Source organism: Micropterus salmoides, unplaced genomic scaffold (assembly GCF_014851395.1).
Source record: "Micropterus salmoides isolate LMB-PRFRI ecotype aquatic unplaced genomic scaffold, ASM1485139v1 Ms_hic_scaffold_9, whole genome shotgun sequence".
NCBI classification, from domain to species: domain Eukaryota; kingdom Metazoa; phylum Chordata; class Actinopteri; order Centrarchiformes; family Centrarchidae; genus Micropterus; species Micropterus salmoides.
Window position 1 is genome coordinate 16,644,582 of NW_024044681.1, and position 23,859 is coordinate 16,668,440.

Consider the following 23,859-nt stretch of genomic DNA (forward strand, 5'->3'; position numbering starts at 1 on the left):
CTAACAGACACAGGGCATGTAGCTTTAGACAGCTGTGGAGTGCTGTGCTGCCTGCAAAAAAGGCTTTTCAAAAGTTAAACTGAATGTATTTCCTTAGGGAAGTTACTTAACGCTCAAGCCAAACTTGGACTGAATGCAGCCTTTTGAGATGCTGGTAGGCGTATTTTTTTTTTATTTTGTACAGAGCCAAGGTAGCAATTTCCCCCCAGTTTCCAGTCTTTATGCTAAGCTAACCTAATCGCCTCCTGATGAAAGCACCACACATAAGGCACAGACATGAAAAGGGTTTGGATTGATTAGAAGATCCATACCCCTTTCATGTCTGTGCATTACTTTAACTCTTGGCAAGAGAGAAAAGATAAAGACATTCCTTTAATATTTTGCTCATAGTATGTGATGTCAGGATATTTGTAATTGACCATTTTATCAGTGGGATTAAGAAAAACACATCACAAGACAGCAACATAAATCTTTACAGCTAAGTAAGATGCATCATCTGAAGCTGTTCTTAAATTTAAGTGTTGAATGTCTTGTAAATATAATCCAGCTGGAGCTACATAAATCAAATGCTTACTGTTCCCCGTTTCCCTCCCAGACTACAGGTAAAATGGATGAGAACATGTTTGTGGCAGTCACCAGCACCAACGCAGCTAAGATCCTGAACCTGTACCCTCGTAAGGGTCGGATCGCCGTGGGCTCTGATGCTGACCTGTCATCTGGGACACAGACTCCATCCGCACCATCACTGCCAAGACACACAATTCGGTATGTACAGTGTGCACTAGTCAGCTCACAATTATGGAATTGTCTTCTCACCCTAGATCTGGAAATCACCTTTACAAAAAGCTCAGCATTTAAACTTCTTAGTCGATCTTACATGGCTAGAGTGGATTAATGCAGAGGGAAACACACCAGCATTGTGGGGACTTTTAATTTGTTTTGCTAGTGGCATAAATCCATAATGTTCCTTGTGCAGAAATGTGATAAATATAAGAGCTGAGGTGAAAAAAACATTATAAGAGAAAAAACGGGAGATATTTAAAAATGGTGTCAAAAGGGGTCTGATTTCTAGGAAAGAATAAAGCAGAATAGGAGATATGAGCCGCTTTTCTACATCTGTGTGTGTGTTTGTGAGATAGAGGGAAAAAGAGAGCGAGCGGGTTAGGAAGAGAGAGCACATTTTTGAGCAGCTTCCAGGGAGCTCTCAGTTCCTCTGAACGGAAATGAAGTCTCAGTGGATGTTCACTACTAATATGACTCACACTGTGAGCCCCACTAAATGCAAAAACCCTCAGCAATGACCAAAGTAATGATTTGGATAAATATGGATTATTAAATACATGGGTTTATCCAAATGCAACAAAAATTCTGTAAGTGATGCAAACATTTTCCAAAAAGCCCTGTACAGCTCTAATCAACAAGTAATCTATGTGCTGTATAATCAAGAGGTATTTCCTTCCTCTATATCACATTCACTTCTATCATCCAAAATATTTTCATGATTGGACAACCATAGTGGGTTTAAAGAATGTAATTCATTGCACAAGATTATGTAACAGTAAATACTATTTCAAATACTTTCTGAAACCCCAGAGATTTGGGACATCTGCAGACATTGCTTGTAAGAAAACGACTCATCTCAAACAGCTTTGGTTTAAAAGACATTTGATTTTATGGGAAACATCTCACTCAACATGCAATCTGAATCAAAACTGTTAGTTTACTAACTAACTCAGATTGTGCTTAAAACTGTGATGACCTGGTGGCATAGGGGTTCAAGGTGCTGACCATGAATCGTAGCTGGAAGACTTTGCAATTTTCATATATTGATATTTAGAAAAAAAAGAATAACCTAGTTGCAATTTAACAACAGACAAAATTGTCAGGATCAGCTGTGTGCTCAGGCAGATAACAGGTTGTAGGACCCAGAAGCAGACTCTAAAGCAGTAGGGTGAGTTTAAAGGTAAGCACACTACAATGAGTGGCAAAGTCCAAACAAACCAGGGTAATCCAAAGAACAGGCAGGAGTAATCCAAATGTAGGGAAACAAACAAACTGGCAGGATTGCAGGTACACACAACAAACCAGTGAGACACATCAGGTAATCAGGACAATGGGTAGCAGAATTAGACACTGACACCAAACATAGACGATTTCACAATAAAACAGGAAGTAAAGCGTGCGACAACAGACCAGGACAAAAGTAACAGAATACAATGCATGACAAAATCTAAACAAGAACACAGATGCAGGGAGTTAATCAACAACTAACAAAATAAAACATATTTATGGACAAAAGGACAAGAATACAGAGACAGAGAAGAAAAACATAGACACATGAGGGTGGATTAATCAAAATACAATCAGAGAACACATACAAAACCATAACGCAAGATAGTGCCTACTAGTGCTTTGAAAATCTAGACCATTAGTCTGGAAAATGTATTCAATAAAATTCTTGAATTACACTTAATGACATTCTCAGCTATTTACAATTGTCATGTGTACAGAATTAAACAAGTGAAACTAAATTAGAAACATGTGAAACTGTGTTATCCCATTGCAGATGTTTTTTATCCTCACTCTGAGGGTCCAAGACAAGGGCCTTAGACTGACACACACACACACACACACACACACACATTTTACATAAACACTGCATGTACAGTACACCTGGCATTACATTAGAGAGACATTAGAGGATCCAGCACAGGCCACTCGGCAGCAGAGGAAGTGTCCGCACAGGAAATGAAGGCTTTACTAGCCTAGCACAAATCCTGCTTATACAAAAAATAAACGAGTGAGGGAAGAATGCCTTTACTAATAGTGTATGTTGGTTGGGCTTAGGAATGCTGAAGTGAAGTTAGTAAGCCTAATATAGGCCTAATGGTGGTTGTTTAGCAGGAGAGAAAGAATATTGCTCTGTCTCCAGAGGTAGGAGTGGAAAGAGACAGAGGGAACTGGACTAATTATATGCCTTCTCCAAATGTGGAGTAGATCCGCTGAGGATCCATGGGTTCTTACATAATGATGTCACCCTTTCATTTCCTGCTAGTCATCCTTCCAGATAAAATAACAGAAGAGAGCAGAAGACCAGAGCACGGCAGCTCTGAGTTCCAATAAATCTACCTTAATGGATGGTTTGATGCCAGGCCAAACAGGAGCGGCCCTGTTTACCAGCACGCTTTGTTAGGAAATGTCTTCCCCTGTAGAGCAAATATGACTTACACTTTGCTGTGTCGTAGTTTGTTATCAGTAAGCCCACATCTGGTCTGAATTGCTTGTTGTTTTCAGCCAAAAAATACATAGATATATGTAGGGATTTTCTGACACATAGACAAGAACAGGCAGCAACACACACACTCAGCTTAGTCATGACATCATGTTTGGCATGCAGCAGGTCTTAGTTATGTCCTGTTCTGGCCTGAATTTGGACGGCAGTAGAAAACAGGGCCGTGTGCAGAGGAAATGAGCAACAATGGAGTGAAGGGGAAGGGGCCATCACAGATCACAAGTATGTCAAGAAAAGAAAGTTGGCACAAGGGAAATTGGAGGAGGATGAAAAGTGCACAAGATTGACAAAATGCAAGCGATGACATAAATCAAGCAAGAATGGGTGAGGGAGGGAAAGGCATAGAAAGAGGGATAAAGAAATGAAGGAGTCAGACAACTGGAAAGAGTCATGTGAAGAGAGTAAGAGGAAGGGAAAGAGAGTGAATCCAGCTGGATGATGGCAGCTGTTTGTACATGCCAAACAGACAAGTGTAAGAAACAAGGTGATGAATCATAAAGAATGGAGGAAAGAGAGTATGGGAGTAAGAGAGAAGAGAGGAGAAGAAGAGTTTATGTCTCCACTTCTCGTCTGCTCATCCATCCTCCCACAGCTGCCCCTGTTGTTGTCGTCCTTGTCTCCTCCATCCCTTAATCAGTCCTTCAAGGGAAGGCTCAAGATGTTTTATTTGTTTTGTTTTTTCTCAAAATTAAATTTGATTGATCGAATTTAATTTGATTTAACTTTTAAAGTCAAAATAGCAATAAAGTCCCGTGATGAATCAAGTGAAAACTCCCCTCTGTTAATTCTTATTATCAGTGGAGGTATTTGTACAAACGTTTGCTTCAGTGTTGCTTTAATATACATATCTATCTTTTCTTAGAGTTCTGTAACTGCTCATAATTTGTAGTCTGAATTTGTTCCCTTTGGTTCCTTTTCCTGTTAACTTTGAACAGTGTACCAATCTTAAAAACGTATGAGTTATTAGATGAATTGGAGTTCAAATGTCAGGCTTGTTTGACTGGAGAGGAAGCTCTATTGAGGGCATAACGTGTTATGATGTTTTTCTTTTTTATTGTGTGTTTGTATGTGTATGTTTTTGTGAGACCATATATTCTATATTAATGTGAATATGGTGTATATTTAAACAACAGATGTTATTACTGTAAATGTATCTGCTTTTGTAGTTTTCACATGATGATTTTACATTTTTCTATAACTGTACATTTTTACATTCTGTACATATTTTGCATAATTTATAATTAGTAATAGTGGGTACTGCTATGTTATTATTATATTATTTGACTCCACATTTTTACCATGCTTTTGTTAATTTCTACTGTTGTGTTGCATTTCCCCTTGCTAAATTCCATTACTTTTGCTGCTGCTGCACAACAGTCAACTTTCTTCAAACTGATAATTGTATATTTGTGCTTTAGGTTGCAGAGTACAATATCTTTGAGGGCATGGAGCTGCGTGGAGCCCCACTAGTGGTGATTTGCCAGGGGAAGATTATTCTGGAAGACGGGAACCTGCATGTCACTTCCGGTGTGGGTCGCTTCATTCCCTGCACTCCCTTCCCTGACTTTGCCTACAAGCGTGTTAAAGCCAGGAAGCAGGTAAATACAGGTTTTACTTCTGTCCAGCCTGCTATTTACGCTGCTATTTTTCATATGTAACGGCATGTCCTTTTTGCAAGATTGTAGAGTATGAAGCTACACTTAGAATTTTAAATTTTGAATTGCTGAATAAATAAAAACAAAAAGAATCCACACAGAGGAGAAGGTTTATGCAAAAAGCCGTCATAGTATGTAAGTGATCTCTGGTGAACGCAGTGCCAAAAACACAATCCCTGCGTAGCACCAAAGATGCCTAAATAAAGGGAGGGAGAATATTTGTTGTTTTAGATAATCACACGTACAAAGTGACACACACAATGCAGTGAGAGAAGATTAGGAGGAAGGTAGGAGTCAAGGTCTTTCGGATTGTAAGCGTGGATGTTACTTAGGGAGTTTGGACTAAAAATAAATTGCAATGGCAGGGAGAAAAGAGGATGGGGAGGATGGATGCAGTGAAGTAGGATGTGGGTATATACAGTAAGTCTGACATCAAACTCCAAGGTTCAGCCACAGGGCTCTGGCTGCGCTTTTACACTTTAGTGTAAAAGGTTCATGCAGTGAGGGTGGTCGAGGCTTTGTCATCATGGTTTCAAAAAGGGAATGGTGAATTTGGATTAGGGATAACTTTCCAGTGAGACCTACCACATACAGTAAAGGGGTTACAAACGTCTATGTAGGAATGCTGCTTCTGTCACAGGAAAGGCCACAAATGAGCCAAAAGGTTTGGAAAGAGTCTGTAACACAAACCTTACACACTCAGTCCCAGCAAATGCTAGCAGAATAAATATTCAAACTGTAATCACAGTATAAAATCTATAGCTTCACATTACAGATCAGTTAGAAATAAAGAAAAGTCTTGTGTCACACATTCATCAAAAGAATTATATTAACTGTCAAATATAATAATAGTGTTGTGCGTTATGTGGTACACAAATCTACATTAGCAAAACCTGTTAAATAGATTTAGTTGTTTGTAGTCACACACAAAAGCAATGTAATTTTAAAAAAGAAACTAATGGAAAACTGGATAAATAATAACATAAATAAAATTGTTACGTGAAGTGTGATGTTACAGGAATTGAAATAGAGAATCACACCTTAGAAATTAATTAACAATAAGATATAAAATATATTACACTGCATTCACATAATCAGGAATATGTGTGCACATTTTTATTGCACTCATATTCCTCTACAGCATAAATGCCTCTTTTAGAGAATATACTGGTAGCGCCCACCAACACAGAGAGCTACTGTAGGTTCACTGTTCAGTAGCTGTACCTCATCAGAAAAAAAGAATAAAAAAGGACATTCCTATCTCCTCCACAGCATAGCGTTAACCCAATTTAACAATTTGATAACACTTTAAACTCAAAGCAGACCCTGCTGTCTGCTCTCTTACGTATGGGCCAGACATCTCATTGTTCAACCATTTCCTAATTTGCAGCTGGCTGGTGATGAGAAAATGGAACTGTAGTAACCGTGCGCTGTTTATCTTGGTAGCAGTCACTGTTATGCTTTCTTCATTCACAGATGTCTCTTTTTAACTCTTGACAGAGCTTCCAAGATTCCACTGAGTCACGCCACTGACAGACAGACAGACAGACAGACAGACAATGGCTTGTTCACTGCTAGCCTAAAGTTTCAACTTGCTTTGAAAACGAATAAATACTGTGTGTTGTGTTCTACTCCGGCCTGTAAAAGGGTTTGCTTACTTTTGTATGTCTTTGTGTGTGGATGTGTAAATCTGAAACTGGTTCCCGGCAGAAAAGGGGCTCTCTGAAAACAGTTGCACAAACAACTATATAATGCTAAAACAGGTGTGGACTTGGTTACGTTAAATCTTTTTTGATACTAAACCATAATGTCTTGTTTTGTACTTACCCATCCTTTCTTCCTCTACCTCTTCTTATGGTCTTATTGTTTGTCCTGTAGCTGGCGGTCTTGAGGGCTGTTCCCAGGGGAATGTACGACGGCCCGGTGTCTGAATTCTCCATGTCCCGTGGTGGTACCCCCTCGGCCTCTGCACGTACATCTCCCACCAAACAGCCTGTCAGAAACCTGCACCAGTCCGGATTTAGTCTAGCAGGTAACCCTGCACCATGCGGTGAGCCCAGCTTCTTTATACAACCCCCACCCATCTACCACCCAGTCCTTCCTTTCATCTGTTTTGGGTCTGTATTGATTTAAACTGTGTGTAGAAACATGAAAGCAGCATGCATGTGCGTCACTCAATCCACCATCAAGCCCCCCTATTATCTCAACTCAGCTACTACAGTACTTCATACTGTGCAGAACATCCATCATGTGATTTTTGGCATGTTGATGCTCTTAATGAGTGACGCATTCACAGTCCATGACGAAACGCCTCATGTCTGTAGAGTAACCTAATAATCTCTCATTATGTTTTCATACTCACATAAGGTGCACAGTATGGCATGCATTCGTCTGCAGTATATCACGCTTCTTTGGAAAAAGGTTTATATGCTGTTTATATGACAGTCTGTTTACGCATGTCATTAAGTTGGCTCCCTAAGCTCCTTTGAGTTTTAATGAGCCACACTGCAGACAGCATTAACTTAGATTTATGTACAAAATCTGTTAAAATTGTCCGGTTTTCTGTTTTTGCTTTAGTGTGGTTTGACATGAAGTCAGCTTTACCCCAAATTATAACCATAACCCATACTCATCTATGATGTGGACAAAATATATATTAGATGAATTAGTATTCAAGCTAGGAGCCCTTGTGTGTATTTCTGTTTTATGCTCATTGTGCTAAGCAACATTATATCTTCTATTATCCTGCATTCCTGCATGTATTTTATAGTATTTGTTTTATTTCAAGCATGCACACAAATATGAATGTATATGAAACATGTATTTTGAGTATTAAACTTATCTTATTACTTTAATCTCCCTAACTCAGTTAGATCAGTCATTCTCTTTATTGACTCATCTGAAAAAAATGCACCTTAAATCCCTTTCTCCTGATGACCTGCTTTCAGTATCTCACACCTTTGAATTAAATAAGTTTGATTACTCCTTAGGACACTGTGACCTCTAACTGCAGCCTCTTACCAATGTAGTGATGTTACATGTCAGAAATTATTTTTTTCTAGCGTTGCACTTCTTGTAAGCCACGCTGGCTAGGAATTTTGGCTCAAGGCCTAAAACGTACGTAGTGTACAAGATTTCCCTCTTGGCATCTGGACATGGTCTACTAAGAAGGCCTATCTAATGTGAGAGATCACAACACTATGTATTCACATTCAACATCTGTTCCATTATGGAGAGCTGCTGAGTGACAGTCTGATTGTGTCCATATGTAAGGTCAAGTATCGGATTAGCTTAGATTTAGAAAACAAATGTGAGAAATTGTTTTTGTCAGGCTACCAAACTGTGAAACTTTGTACAAATGGTAATATCACATAGTCAGTGTTTCCACTATGGTGATGTGTTTAATAATCAAACAGAGCAACCATTGCTCTTATTCTAGCCAGTCATTCTGTCCTCCCTGACAGACTAAATGTGTCCATGTAAATGAATGAGAGCAACCCCTCTTAACCTGGACGGAACACAGCTGTACTCACATGGTACTGGCTGTCTTCGTGAATGCATGTAGTATTTTTATAACTCATTTTGATTAGAGAAGTCCACAGAATGGTGTTTAACCTTTGGCTGTGACGAGCAACCTGTCTTTACAAGCGTAGCTGTTGTGTGATACCTCATGCATGAAAAAAGAAGGTGACCTCTGCTGGAAAGAATTTCCACATTTGAGTACATGAATTTTCGAGGGGAGTGAGGCTGCTCCTGGTTTCCGAGGCTTTGTGATGGTTATGTGTGCTTCAGAATGTGTGTGTTTGTCTTGTATGTGTGCGTACTCTCAGAATGAATCAGTCTCCTATCTATTTTAGTTTTTCCAGGGCCACCACCTGCAGAGTTAATTTTCTTGTCTGGCAGGAGATGGGAAAGATTGTTTGCTTAGATGCAGTGTATCATAATCTGACATCACTCTATTTTCCATGTATATACTTGCTGATAATTTGCAGCAGACGCCCTGGCTCATCTTTGAAACTCTGCGCTTTATGTCAAACTAGCTTCTTTTGTTAATGTTTCAGCAGCACTCATACAGCACATGGTCTGTTGAAATGTGCTCTCCTCTGTCATCTCAGTGACTCATACCATATATCAAAGACAATAATAATGTACCTTTAGTGCCTGGAGACTAATAATGCGGGTGTATTAAATCATCCTGTTACAGTTGTCATTACTGATTTTCTTTGTGTTCTTTTTTCCTAGAATGGGTCGAACCGTAGTCTTTTAAATTCTGTATTTGTCCTGGTTTTCAGTAAGGCCTTCTTTCTCCCAACTGCCTCATGTACACTTTTCCTGTTTACATTACATTATATTTAGCTGACACTTTTATCCAAAGCGACTTACAATTGCTATATATGTCAAAGGTTGCACGCCTCTGGAGCAACTAGTGGTTAAGTGTCTTTCTTAGGGACACATTGGTGGGTCTCTCACACCAAAGGCATGCATCTTATCCACTGCACCATCACCACCCCACCACCATTAAACTTTTATCTTTCTCTCCTTTTCTCTCTGTTCAGCTCCCCCCACCCCAGATGACATCCCAATCAGGCCTGCTGGCCGGCGTATTGTAGTGCCCCCTGGTGGTCGTTCCAACATCACATCACTCAGTTAAACAGCAGGACAACAAGGGGACGCATTCAGAAAACGACAGCAGACAGAGTGCAGGATCCCCGGAGGGAGGGTAAAGGGGAGGGTAAAGGGGAGGGTAAAGGGGAGGGGTGGGGGGGGAAGGAGGAGATGCAGAGGACCATGATTAGTTAAAGTTAAAAGAGCAAAACACCGAATCCTCATGCCTTACCTGTCACAATGCTACCTTGCTCAGATGAGAACAGTATCCCTTTTCCTGGGGATTTTGGACTAGACTGTTGTACTGAAGTGCTTTGGAATTGCTACTAAAGAATAAGACCCGCCCTAGCCTCACTTCTTTTCAGTATAGAATACACCACAAATACGGTGAGAACATGTGCACTTGGTGCTTTGGTAATAGGAAAATACACCAGTAAAACTGCACACCATCACATTAAAGAAAGAAAACAAACTGTGTTCTCAAAGGAAAATGGATACCAGTCTTTCTCAGAATGATGCTATGGTTCTTTCATCCTGTTTGGCTTTCAATGTCACCCCATTTTCAGTAGCCTGCTTTCTCCATAGTCAGCTAAACGTAACAGTAGATCTCACATTAGCCATGTATTACCATGCAGTACCGTTGATTAGCTCTAGGTGGCATTGTATATATGATAGATGTAATGTAGCTTTGTGAATGATGTTGTTGCATCCTGTTTGGGTTTACTGGACCAAGTAACAGGTATTTATCAAATCTTAGAGCAGGAGTGCTGTTTGACATGGAGCTGCATGGGCCACATTGACAGGGGTGACGTGATCCATGATCCTTCTGCGCCCCTTCTCTGAGGTGCTTGATGAATACCATCCCCATGATGTATTGATTGCATAATTATTGATGTTTAAAAAAGGATGATGAAGACACATCTGCTTAAGAAAAGAATGTGTGAAGACAAAAGAATAGAAAAAAATAAACATTGGAAATGGTTTTACTATGCCAGTTTTTATTTCCTGTTCTCCGTTATGGCTCTATTATAAAGAACATTGTAAGAATCCGTCCTTTGCATTTGCTCCTACCTTATTGCCTGTTCCTGTCACCCTGAAATCATCTTGAGAAGGAAGATGGAGGAAAAAAGATATAAAAACCTGTTCACCAGTAGTACGAATAACTCACTTGTCCCTTGTAGTTCAACCGTAACTTGTAATGAAGAGCTTTGCAATTGAGGGCAAATGGAAAAAAAGGACAAAAGCAGATGCAATGAAATTAATAAGTAACAAAAACCTGCTTTCAGATAACAGCACCTCACCTCTGGCTTTACTTTTTCATTGCTGACAAACGCGGCCCTCATTTTGTAGGAAAAGAGGAAGACCATCATTCCCTGTGGGTCCAATCAAGTTTACCTGAAACACTCTGGATCTGATTGTGTTGGGGGGGTGGGGGGGCTTAGAGATCTTTGTTGTGTGTCCGCTGTTTTCTGACAAGGCAGAGGATTGCGGTGCAGTAAGGGAAGCTTTTATTTTGTCTCTGTCCCACTTGGGGAGGGGGGGAGGAGATGGCGTTTTTTATTTGGCAGTGATGTGGCAGAATCTGAAGCAGGCACAAGTGGTGGTTATTTGTATTTATGTTAGTTTGACAACCTTTATGATTGTTTTTATGTTGTTTCTTTTTTTACTGTATCAAAACCCAGAGTTGGCAGGTCAAAAAAAGGTGTGTTGTGGAGGTATGATTTGTTTCCTGAATAAACACGAGTTGCAACTGACGACTGAGATCTCTTTTTATATGCACCAAAGAAAATGAAGGTGTGTCTATATATATATATATACATATAAATAATGATAAGAATGGCTGGATTTACCTTTTCAATTCAGGCATATTAACTTTAGCCTACATATGAAGTCTCTTCTATAATTTGTACAAAACACCATTACTCATTTCTCAGTAAATCTAAATTGAAACCCCAGCACCATATCTCTGTATCAACATCTTTTCTGGGATAGTTTTCACATTATTGGGCACTAGATCCCTCTGTTTATACAGTGTATGAACAGCTCATTTATTTAAACAGTGAGTCATGGCTGACTCCTGTGTTTATAACAAACACACTGAGGCAGAAAGGATCATTCTGATAATTTGGGTCGATGATCTAATTATCGCTGCTAGCAACAGAGACTCACTTACAAGCGTATAAGAAATGTTAAGTGAAAAATTCAAGATGAAGGATCTTGGGAGGCTCAAGCATTTCCTAGGCATTGATTTTAAACAAAGTGAAGGAGAAATAAAGATGAACCAAACAAAGTACATAACCAAGATACTGGAGAGGTTTGGTATGTCAGACTGTAAAACAAGGTCAACAACATGTGAACAAAAACAAACCTTTGATGGCGCTGGTGAACCTATTGATTCAAAGAGATATCGTGAAGTGATTGGCAGCTTGATATATGTGATGACATGTGCAAGACCTGATATAAGTTGGATTGTCAGCAAGCTATCACAATACCTATCAGAACCAAAAGAGCAACACTGGATAACAGCTAAACATGTGTTGAGGTACTTTAAGGGCACAATGTATCAAGAGTTGTGCTACAGAAAGAGGGAGGAAAAACTTAATCTTGTAGCATATAGCGATGCTGATTGGGCAACAGATCAAAGCGACAGACGGAGCATAACAGGGTATTGTTTAACTAGATGTGGACCTGTCATTTCATGGAGATCTAAGAAGCAACCAATGGTAGCTTTATCTACATGTGAAACAGAGTACATGGCGCTGGCTGCTACTACACAAGAAAGTTTGTACAGTTATGGAGCGAGATGGACAGTGAGTGCCAATATGCACCAGTAAAAATCTTTGAAGATAACCAGGGTGCAATTGCTCTATCAAAAAACCCAGTATGTCGTCAGAGACGTAAACATGTCGACATACGGTATTATTTCATTCAGTCTGCACTCAGTGATGGTATCATTGAATATTGTCCAACGACGAAGCCTGTAATGAAGTTCAGAAATGTGAAATTCCTGGATTATATGTTTGGACTATAGACTGCCAGACATTTGTGAAATGTATAACTGTGAACTAAGTGTGTACAGTTGATAAAGTTAGATTTACTACGACTTGTATAGTATAAGAGCGAGTGGGGGTGTTAACATATCGACTAATATGTTGTTTAAGTGTGTTCTTACACTGATACAGTCATGCCCTGTGAGGGATGTACAACTGCGCATGTGCAGAAATAAAAAGTGAGAGAGCTCCCCGTTCTGGTTGAAGCACCAATGATGAGTGTGTGTAGCCTACTTATTCCTCTGTTAAGTAAGCCGGTATTCCTACCCTAAAGATGACAGCACCAACACTGTCACTGACTGTTGAACACTTCAGACAGAGTTGATATGCATAACCCAGCACTGGATGAGGTTTGACTGAAACCCGCATCAGTCCCAGGATCTCTGAGACACTTGACCTCTTTTCAGAGGGGCAAGTTTCCCAAATGGAGTGACTCCGCCAGACATATCAGATGTCAGATATGTAGGCTAACAATTATAAAAAGCTAGTAAAAAAAAAAGAAAAAAGATCAAATTTGAGCAAATTAACCTCCTTAATGCACCTATTTTGATGCAATCCATCTTGCGACCAGCCACGGCAGCACTGAACAGCTATACGCTGCTCATAGTTTTCAGTCACGTGACATGCACGGTGACCTAGAGGGCAAAACAACAGAACAACACCGCGACTCCCCCCGTAGAGACGCAGCAAAAGCAACTTAAAAGAAAATAAAGATATGAACACAAACTGCAAGTGTTGGGCATATCCGATCCATATAAAGTTACAGCATCCGCTACCGCATTTCTACCGTTAAAAACCGCCAGGTCCCTGCCGCCGCTCGACTGCGGTAGGCTAATGTTTACTTTTACTTTCTGGGGAATCCCTCACCCAACACAACCCAGGCTTGTCTCCTTCTCGATTAGCAAATCTGAAAGCACAACAACCATCCAGCATTTTGGCAACGCAAAAAGTAGGCTAACAAACTCAAAGTAACAGTGTATCACTTGCTTCCTGCTTGGCAGGCAGCGGGAAAAAAAGGTATTTTTTTCCTCTGGAATGTGACATCACGTGAAAACTATGTGATACTGCTCATTTATAAAACGTGTAGCTCAAATCAAGCAATCTGATTGGTTCATAGTCTTGTCACAAACCAGCTGTTTGCCCGTGACAAAAATTCCATTGCACAGATCTGAATCACTCTGCGACAAACAGGGTTCAAGTTATATTATGAGCTTGTGGGGGTCTCACGCCCCATTTACACCTGGTATTAAAATGCGATCTGATACAGATCTGATAGGCTACAGATCGCATTTTACCAGCGGAGTTAAATAAATAAATAAATAATGAGAGAGAGAGAGAAATTGCTTAATACGCGATTCAACATTTCTCTCTCTCACATACACAGCAGTCCACTACTTGCCCCAGATGTCTGAGAAATTGCAACAAGTTTAAGTTTCAATAGCAATTTGCAATTCCGCCTTTTATGTTAGGTATAATATTAAAGATATTATTATTTTACGCATTGCCAGGATCGTCAATACCGCTGGTACCTTAGTGTTCCTGGCTGTTGTAACGACAGTCGTTATGGTCGTTAGGACTACACAAGGCCAAGACTGAACAACCATTGTTGGCATCCTCACCTGAGGCCAAGCCTTCACAGAACACATCAACTCTGTGGACAGCAATATCAAATTCACACTATATGTCCACAACAACAGTTTGGCCTTCTTGGACTGCGCTGTAGCCTACACATTGAAGAGGACAGGAGCCTGCAAATTGGTGTTTACAGAAAACCCACACACAGACAATACCTACTTTTCGATTCCCACCACCCACTGGAGCACAAGCTAGGGGTCACGAGAACACTGCACCACAGAGCAACATACCAACAAGCACCCAAGCCAGATAGAAGGAACAGAAACACCTGAAGGGGGCACTTCCAGCCTGTGGGTCCCGATGGACCTTTGTGAAAACAGCCACAAGATCCAGGAAGAACAAAACTACAGGGGATGAGGAAAAGGTAAAACGCAACAACATTGTGATTCCATACGTGTCTGGAGTATCAGAGAAACATAGGAGGATTTTCAACAAACACAACATCCCTGTGGTTTTTAAACCCAAGCACGCACTAAGAAAGATGCTGGTACACCCCAAAGACCGCACCCCCAAGCACAAGAAAAGCAATCTAGTGTATGCGGTCCAATGCAGTGAGGAATGCACAGACCTCTATATTGGGGAGACTAAACAACCACTACACAAACGCATGGCTCAACACAGAAGGGCCAACTCCTCAGGTCAAGACTCTGCAGTCTACTTACATCTGAAGGACAGAGGACACTCGTTTGAGGACCACCAGGTGCACATTTTAGACAGAGAAGATGGATGGTTTTAAAGAGGTGTCAAGGAAGCATCTACACTAGGGTTGAGAAGCCGTTGCTGTACAGAGGAGCGGGTCTACGCCACCACTTATCCCCCATTTACAATGCGGTCCTTTCATCACTTCCCAGGAAACTCAACAAACATCAACACTATTGGCCTCAGGTGAGGATGCCAACGATATGCGATCAGTCTTGGCCTCGGATAGTCCTAACGACCATAACGACTGTCGTTATAACAGCCAGGAACACTAAGGAACCAGCGTTATCGATGATCCTGGCACTGAGGTTACTGAGTTTCACTACCAGTCAGTCAGAACTGAAGAAGTCCTTTGGATGAGGGACTAAAAGTCTTCTAGCATCTTCAACCAAGTCCAGTTGCCTTTGACTTTAACCTTCTTTGGATAACTATGACCTGGATGACTGAGAATCTTCACAGACATTATTTTTTACGCACTGCTGGCCACCAGCACACAATATCAAGCATATTGTCATGTCAAGTTACCAAAGTTAATCTCCTGATGCTGGACAGTTTTTTGTGGCTGCACAACAAACGGCAACGTGCAAATAGATATAAATAAATTACTATTGCTTAATTATAGTCTACCTGTGAAAATTCTTCTCAACTGATGCTGACAATTTCACCTGTTAGACGATTGGTTCCTATTTTAAACATTTGTTCAATGAGCAACTTAATAAGCGCCAAATGACGAATCCATGATTGTGTCAGGAAAATGTGTTAAGCTAGTAGCTCTAGCTTAACAGTGATTGGAAATAATCAGCATCATTTACTGTTGCTACTGTACTTTCAACTTTACATATAAAGTGGCTCAGCATTTAAATGTGTGTTAATGCAAACATTTCCTGTTGCTGTTTAACAATTCTTCCCAAAGCTTCCCAGTGGCTTTTTAAGGCTTTTATTGTGAAGCATCTACATATATCCTACAGCTTACTGTACTCTGTAGCAACATTATCGCCTGCTAAATCCTTGGGGCATAAAAGTAGGTTTTCCTTAACATATGGACAATTTATCAGTATTGCATGGTAGAAGAACAACAGATGTTACAGTGAACTTACAAGACAAAGCTGTTAATGTGCCACGTACTTGCAGTTTGGATGAGCGTCATCTGCAGGCTGTTCCAGCATCACAGACTCTGATCATTATCATGGGAGGCTATGGTGTATCTAAACCGTGTACATTTTGCACACTGTTTCATTTAACAAAACCACATATTCATGACACTCTCACTGTGGAGTCTAACTACTAGGCTGAGTAAAGTGTCCACTCAGTCCCATTGTGTTCTCCAGTAGGGGGGTCACACATACTCACCTTCACTGTGAGGTCTACCAGTAAAAATGTAGCATGATCCCACGTGCATTGTTTAATGGTGAGTAAATGGTTTATGACATCATAGCAATAATTTAAGATGACAGAGATGACAAACGAAAAATGCACACTAGGTCTGGACAGAGAGATTAGTCAGCAACCTCAATATAAACCGGACTTGTGTGGGTGGTGGTTTCATATTGGTGTTGGTGCATCTGAGTGTAATGACAAAATATTTCTGGAGAGGATGCTTTACATTAGCTTTCACTAGCCACTAATTTCCTTTGTTAAATTAAAAGATGTTAAATGTGTGTGTGTGTACAGCAAGTAGATAATAGTGAATATTTTTAACATTTATATGATATACCAAGGTTTGCTGCTTTAATCTGTGGTCATTTCGCCCACATTGGGAAAGCATTTATCAAATGAAAATCCCCCTCATATCAGCCATTAGTGTAGAAAAGTGCTGCCTCAGCTCAGCCCACTGTGGAGGAGAGAAAGGACTGTGCCTTCTAGATGACCTAGACAAGTAGTGGACACAAATATTTAAACTGTTAATGTGTGTGGGCGAGAGAGAGAATAGGAAATGCATATGGTGCATGTCCGATGCTGAGGATTCATTATCAAGGAATGCCCTGAGACGCATTAAAAACGAGACAGAGTATTGTAACGCTTTGCTAAATTAGACCAGATTCATGTGAAAAACAATGGCCACTGAAGTTGGGGATGGGTAGGGCTGTCTTGGTAAAGTAATATTCCCTGCGGTGATGTATTGTGGCTCAACTGCTGTATTAGCGCCATTTTTGTTTTGTTTTTGCAAAGTACTTCATTTATGATAAATAAAGTCATTAGGTGCAATAATGTAATGTATAAATGAAATAGTGTATCTGTGGATCTCACCTCACTGCCCAGCGAGCCAGCTTTATGATCCGAGTAAGCTAGCTGCTGGGTGCTAGTCAAAGTTACACAACGTTGCTGAGCAAATTCATTTCTGCAGTTTAACCATGTCTTTTTTCACACATAGCTATATCGTTACCTTTAGGGCATGTCTATCAAGGAAACTGACATACACCAGCAACGGCAACACGCACACACACACTGTCCGGAGCAGAATGGGCTTCTGTCTCAGTGAGTGATTCGTTCATTTTCACGCATGCGTGAAGGATCTTGGAGTCTTATGTTCACTCGTCACACGGCAGCTGCATGGGCTCCGTCAGCACAGGAAGCAGAATTGATTAGTTCACGGCTCTCAACTGTGGGTCTGTTTGAGTCGTTCATTTGTCACGTGACAGCTCGTCTACAGGCCTGTGGTAAGCAAGCAGCACAGGAAACAGAATTGATTAGTTCACGACTCTCAACTGTGGGTCTCTAGGTCTGACTCGTTCATTTGTCACGTGACAGCTACTGTGGAGCAGGAATGAACGACTCATTCACCGCTCACATGGGTCCTTCTCAGTCTTTCGTTCAATCAGCAGGCTGAGTGACTGCCAGCGCCGGAGAATGAGAGGAAGGTCGGCTGTCAGGTAACAGTCACTGGACTGACATTATATAGCTATTTCGTTAATTATGTGACATTTTATAAAGCATAACATTATTACAGCGCAGTGATGTTGTGCTAAGTTATAGTTTTTACACAGCCGCACCGTAACTTTAGTCCTGCTAGTGTTTAACATTACAGCTAACAGCTGATGAGAGTTGTTCTGGGTCCGCTCCACTTCAGAGCCCTGTCAGGGTTCTACTTGGAGCCGAATTACCTCCAAGGTAGTCTCCTCTCCAAAACAAACAGACCCGGTCATTAAAACAATAAAACACAGCCACATAACAATGTTAGCGTTAGCCCTGTAAACAGCTAACAGCTGATCCAGGTCTGCCAGAGAACGCAAAGTAACTTTTCCTTTTTATTTATCAACAGAGCCGTGCTGTTGTTTCACAGCTCCTGACTGGTGAACAACCTGCAGTGTTTGAGAGCGATGTGCTCATGTGTGTTTCTCTGTCTGCAGAATCCGGACCTGATGTGGCCCATTCTGTGTCCAGAACTGCCAAACTGCTGCATTTATATAATGTGTTAATATTTCTTTGTTCCTCTGTCTGTGCTGGAGTTCTTTAAGAACTTGGTGGCTTGATCCAGATTATTATTAAATTGGTTGAATTTTAATAAAAGTGTGTTTATTCATATAGTGTATAAGCTTATTACTTCCATATATTTACTGCAAATCTGATATTAATATTTTACTCATGGATAGGGACGTTAGGCTACTGTATGAATGAGCACTTCAGAGATAATGATAGTAATTTATATACATAAGCCTTTACATGGCTGGTCTGGTTGTATACTCGGGAAAGATTGTGAAAATGGAAGGATTTAGCTGGAGTAGTGGTGATTAAAATATTGACAACATATTTCTGTGGTTTTTACATGGTTTGAATTTGGTTGTGGGCCCAGGGGGGTTTATATAATGATGATATACAGTAATCAAGAGGTGAATTTGTGCCCTCCGTGTTTGAGAACGGCGCTGTTAGGTTTTAGTAAGACTGAGGACCGGGGTGCAGATACAGAACACTCAAAGCCCGTCAAAGTAAAGAGTTTATTCACAAAGGACTAGTGCAAAATGGTAGTGGGTGAGATGTGAGCAGGGGCAGGCAGTCCTGGGCAGGGGCAATCCGCTCTCCTAGAGATCCTCCAAGCAGGGCAAATGACACCGGACTCGGCAACTAGAAAAAGGAGATAAACAAAAAACATTAATCTGGGTTCAGGCAGAGACACACTGGAAAAAGACTAAATGCTCAGGAAACAAGCTGGCCTGAAGTACTCAACCAAGTTATGGCTAGGAATAATCTGGCGACGAGTCTCAGGGAGCCCCACATCTTAAGACCAGGTGTAGATGAGGATTGGCAACAGGTGTGAAGCCTTGCCGGGCGACCAGCTCCCTGCCAAGGCAAAGACACACCCACACACGCCCACAGACCACCACAGGAAAAGAAAACAAAGGAAGCAACCTCCAACTGTCACAGGACCAACTGTGACAGGCGCTGTTTTTTAATCGCCCACTAGAGGGCTGCAGCGCCGCAATAACCAGCCTAGTTCAAATGAACGAAATTAATGAAATTACTCAAGAACAGATTAGTTCATTTTAATGAACGAGATTAGAATGAACGAGTCTGTCAAAAGACTCGAACTTGCCAGGTGACGTGAGGGCACAGTAGAAATAAAACATTCAGGATTTTTACTTCTGGTAAAATAATTAATGGCATAACAGCACCAATTACAGTAAAAGGTTTTCACCCAGTAGGTTTAGCTATGAACAATGTCAAACTATATTATAGGTAGCTCATACACCAGAAACACAGATACTTGGGGACCTTTAGCTATCATTGTTTATGTATACTAACATTGAAATGTCTTTCTCATAACTACAAACACACAGCTACATTTGTATAAGTAACATACAGTCAAACATCAACTGCAGACACAAGTTAATCACACAAACAGAATAGATACAAGTTAAAGATAACGTAAAGTTAGGTGTAAACATAGCATAACAATAAACCTATATGGTGAATAACTAAACCGGCGCAGTCTACACTTACATTGTCTTAACTAATGTTAGTGTCAGAAAACACAGCTCGCGCTGCTGTTTTCCAGCTCACCTACAGCTAGATATAATTCATCATTTCTACTCTGGCTCCTACACCAGTCTGCACTCGTAGCAACAGTTAGCTGAATGCTTAGTAGGTAGCTACCGTTAGCTGTATGCCTAGGTAGCTACGTTTGCTAGCGATGAAAGTAACAAATTACCATCAAAATGATAAAAGCCAGATTCCTGGTGTTCCTCAGTTGTCACTATTGTTGAAAAGCCACGCAGATATCACCCACCAGTCTGACTGCCTCGCTCGTCAGGTCTGAGCAAGCTGACCGGGTGCGTGCATGGGGGCAGCTCCTGTAGCAGCAGGGCTAGCAGCCATGGCAGCGAGGGAGAGTGAGTCAGCCAGCCAATCACTGCATTCGGTCCGAATTGTTGTGAACTCAACCAGACGCACTTCAAAGAAGGTCACATGTAAAAAAACAGTAACCAGCAAGTATACTGAGTACAGGGAATTAAGCTTTGTTACGTTTTATATAACCATTATAACCTTTTTCCATAGTGTTTAGCCTCGTTTTAATTGTCTTCATCCGAATGTTTAGAACTGAGTATTTTTCCAAATGTCGATATTGTGGAGAGAGAGATTAAAGGGAAATACGCGCAACGTATATTTCTTTATCCCAAAAAGTTAACACCTTAGGGACTTCCCTGAAATCCACTCCAAAATTGACGTCACCACTACCTAGTGAAGTCAATAAAAGGCCTTGCTGTCTTTTGTCTTCTCTTCTCTTCAAAAAAAAAAGCTTGTTCTTCTCTTCTAAAAACTCTCTTGAAACTAAACGTATACGCTCTCTTAACTCCCTTTACTTTTGAAATTCTGATTCTTTTTGTTTCGTACTTATATTTCCTTCAGACGAGCTGAGAAAGCTACGACCCTGAATTCCAATTTTCTTAGCGGGAGATTTGATTTTTGTTTGGAGCTGCCTGGGTGAAACCTTTCCCAGACCTGTTTAATCTCAGCAACATTAAATAGCCGATATTCCCGAGGCCTCACGAACCTACGGCGAATGTGTGAGTTTATTTGATTTTGTTGTTGCAACCTCATCCGATCGTTTTGAGCAACTTTGGACCAGAAACTCAGAAGCCTTCATTTATGGCCTTGAATGAATGAAACCACGGCTCTGACGACAGAACCCTGAGTGGGCTCCGCTATAGCGACGCCAAACGAACTGAGATCAGAGTAAAAGCCTGGGCTGACGGCCCGTTGCTCCAATCGCTTCCCACAAAGGACTCCGGAACAAATCCACCGGTTTCGAACTCAACTCGGAAACGCCACTGGGGTCGGGCCAGAACCAACTCCACGAGCCAACCGGCAGTCGAGCCTTGCTACGGGACCTGCGGCAACGGTAGGACAAAACAAACCACACTCTGTGACTCGTTGTTTGTTCTCTAGTTGGCTCCATCTACAGTTAATAAACCCCTAGATTAGTCAAACTAAATCTGCAACCTAATTTCGTCAGTCGTTCCCTCATACTCGTAGAATTCTCTCCCTCTACAATATAAACTGAAATTCAATCGAACCTTACATAGGCTACCCTGTTCATTACCTCCTGGTTGTCATATTGACTGTTGTCCCTGTAATATTACCACATTTACCCACTATTGTACTCTCTTTTGTTAGTTAATAAATTCACCTTGAGCACAGTGATGTTGTGTGTGTGTGTTATTAAGAATCTAGAGTCCCTATACATAGAACTCCCCCTCAGATTTGAGATTGACTGACTAGAGTTTACGATTTCAGAATAACTGAACCAGTAACAACTAAAGAATTACCAGAAATTCGTGTAATTCTCAGGCTATACTCAAGGACCGAAAGCCTTGGGCGGACAAGCAAATCTTTAGGTGGTGCTCCTAATTTCGAGGCATAAATTAATATTCCCGGAAATATTAATTTTCATAACTGTATTCAAATTTTACGTAGCCTAGATCTGCTACAGAGTGGAACGAGTGGCTGTGTTTACTGCAGCGCTGAGAGGACTACAGACAGCCGATTTTTATACTCTCTTTTTCAGTGCACCTAACTTTTTAATATGTATTGGTGTATATAGACAGTTTCAACAAATATGACAAAAAGTTGCCTACCCTGCCTTTAATCTCAGGAAATTTACATCCTTATCCTGGCCCTAACATTAACAGTCTTATGCAGCATTCAGACCAACCGCGAATTTTCGCCTCACGACGCTTTCCTCGCGTGAGTACATTCGCTGCAAGTGTTCACACACAACGCGAGAAGGCGATTTTAATGCGATAACGTGAATAAACACAACTCGCCTTTACTACAATTGTATGAACCCAAAGTAAACATTTTGCTGTGATTAAATAGCAATACACGGATAAACTGATGCCAAAATAACTACAACATGATGCAGATTTGTTAAACACATGAATCCATGCCCCGCCCCCTTTGCATCGCTATGCGCAGCCCGACAGGAAATCGTGGCTCTACGCGTCTTTGCATTGACTTTGTATGTAAACTCACCGCGCCGAACGCTCGCTTTGCTTTTGGTCTGAAAGCACCATTAGTACTCCTGAAGATTTTTTTAAAAAGTTTTATTCACTTAAATGTTTGTAGTTTATTACCAAAAATAGACTTGGTGAGAACATGGGCTATTCAAACAGATGCAGATGTCCTAGTAATTTCTGAAACCTGGCTTAAAAAATCTACCTTAGATAAGAACATTGTGATAGAGTTTTCCGTTGTGATCGTCTAAAGAAGGGGGGTGGTGTTGCAATTTATGTTAAGACTAAATTTAACACCAGGATCTTATTTTCTCAATCTACTGTTAAACAATTTGAGATCTTAGCATTAACCTTGAAATAGCCAAAGGTCAGCATATTAATATCACTGGCTGTTACAGACCCCCTTCTGCTGAGATTTAAATTGGGACTGGTTATCCTCTGTGTCAGATGATTTTAAAAATCACTGTAATGGTCTTACTCAGATAATAAATAGTCCCACTAGACATAATACCAAAAATCCTAACAAATCTACTCTTATTGACCTGTTTTTAACAAACAAACCTCATAAATATTCAGATGTAGGTGTGTTTGCTAATGATTTAAGTGATCACGGTGTCATTGCAGCAGTAAGAAATACAAAACTCCCTAAGATTAAACCTAGAATTATCTTTAAACGAAATTTGAAGCACTTCTGTGAGCAAGCATTTTTGCATGATTTGTCTTACTTTGACTGGGACAGAATTGCACTTATTGACAACGTGGAGCTAGCTTGGAAATATTTTTATGATGGTTTTATTGGAATTGTTGACAAGCATGCTCCCTTCCAAAGGTTAAGGGTAAAGGGACGTGATAACGCATGGTAACCCCCAGAGTTAGCTAATCTTCTTCAGCAGAGAAACCAAGTCTGGGCTAAAGCCAGGCAATCTGGCTGCGCAATCGCTGCACGTTTTTTTATTAAAAATCAGTTTTTTATCTAGCAGCTACCACAGAAAACTTCTGGAAAGCACTGAAATCGGTTGTCACTTTAAATTCTCATAATGAATTACCTCCATGTATTATCAATGACAAAGTCGTCATATCAGAAAAGTTTGTTTTAATAAGCACTTTGTGGAAGCTGGTTCCTTGTTTGAGCGTCAGCTCCTTCCAAGCAATGCAACCGTGACTGCTTACATTCTTCAGGACCGCTCCCGAAATCTGTGGTGAGTAAAGAGGCCTTTTGCCTAACGCCTTTCTCTGTCGCAGATGTGCAAACAGCTCTCATTGCCTTGGACCCAAGTAAATCTCCTGGTCCTGATAATCTAGAGCAGGGGTATTCAATTAGAATTCAAAGAGGTTATCATTCAGGGCCATAGCGTATAGTTGTATCAACATATATGTTTTTAGTCAACAACTGACAATATTTCAACAATATTCAGTTTTCAAATAAAACTGGAGGGATAATAAATATGAAATAATTAATTCTAAACTATGTAAAG

General features: G+C 40.6%; 1 protein-coding gene and 1 long non-coding RNA gene across 2 annotated transcripts in view; one reads left to right on the plus strand and one right to left on the minus strand.

The window, feature by feature from the left end:
* The window catches only part of dpysl3 (dihydropyrimidinase like 3), a 44,759-nt gene extending 33,453 nt beyond the window's left edge, over positions 1–11,306 (plus strand). Inside the window, 5 exon segments of the mRNA XM_038709099.1 lie at positions 596–707; positions 710–765; positions 4,711–4,890; positions 6,826–6,997; positions 9,504–11,306. Coding sequence (XP_038565027.1) covers positions 596–707; positions 710–765; positions 4,711–4,890; positions 6,826–6,997; positions 9,504–9,598 — 615 coding nt within the window. The 3' untranslated portion in view covers positions 9,599–11,306.
* A 7,543-nt stretch (positions 11,307–18,849) lies between these two features.
* LOC119896002 lies at positions 18,850–19,196 on the minus strand. The gene is made up of 2 exons (XR_005443147.1): positions 19,099–19,196; positions 18,850–18,995 (listed from the first exon to the last, which is right to left on the minus strand). It is a non-coding gene; the product is annotated as an uncharacterized LOC119896002 (long non-coding RNA).
* Positions 19,197–23,859: the final 4,663 nt, after the last annotated feature.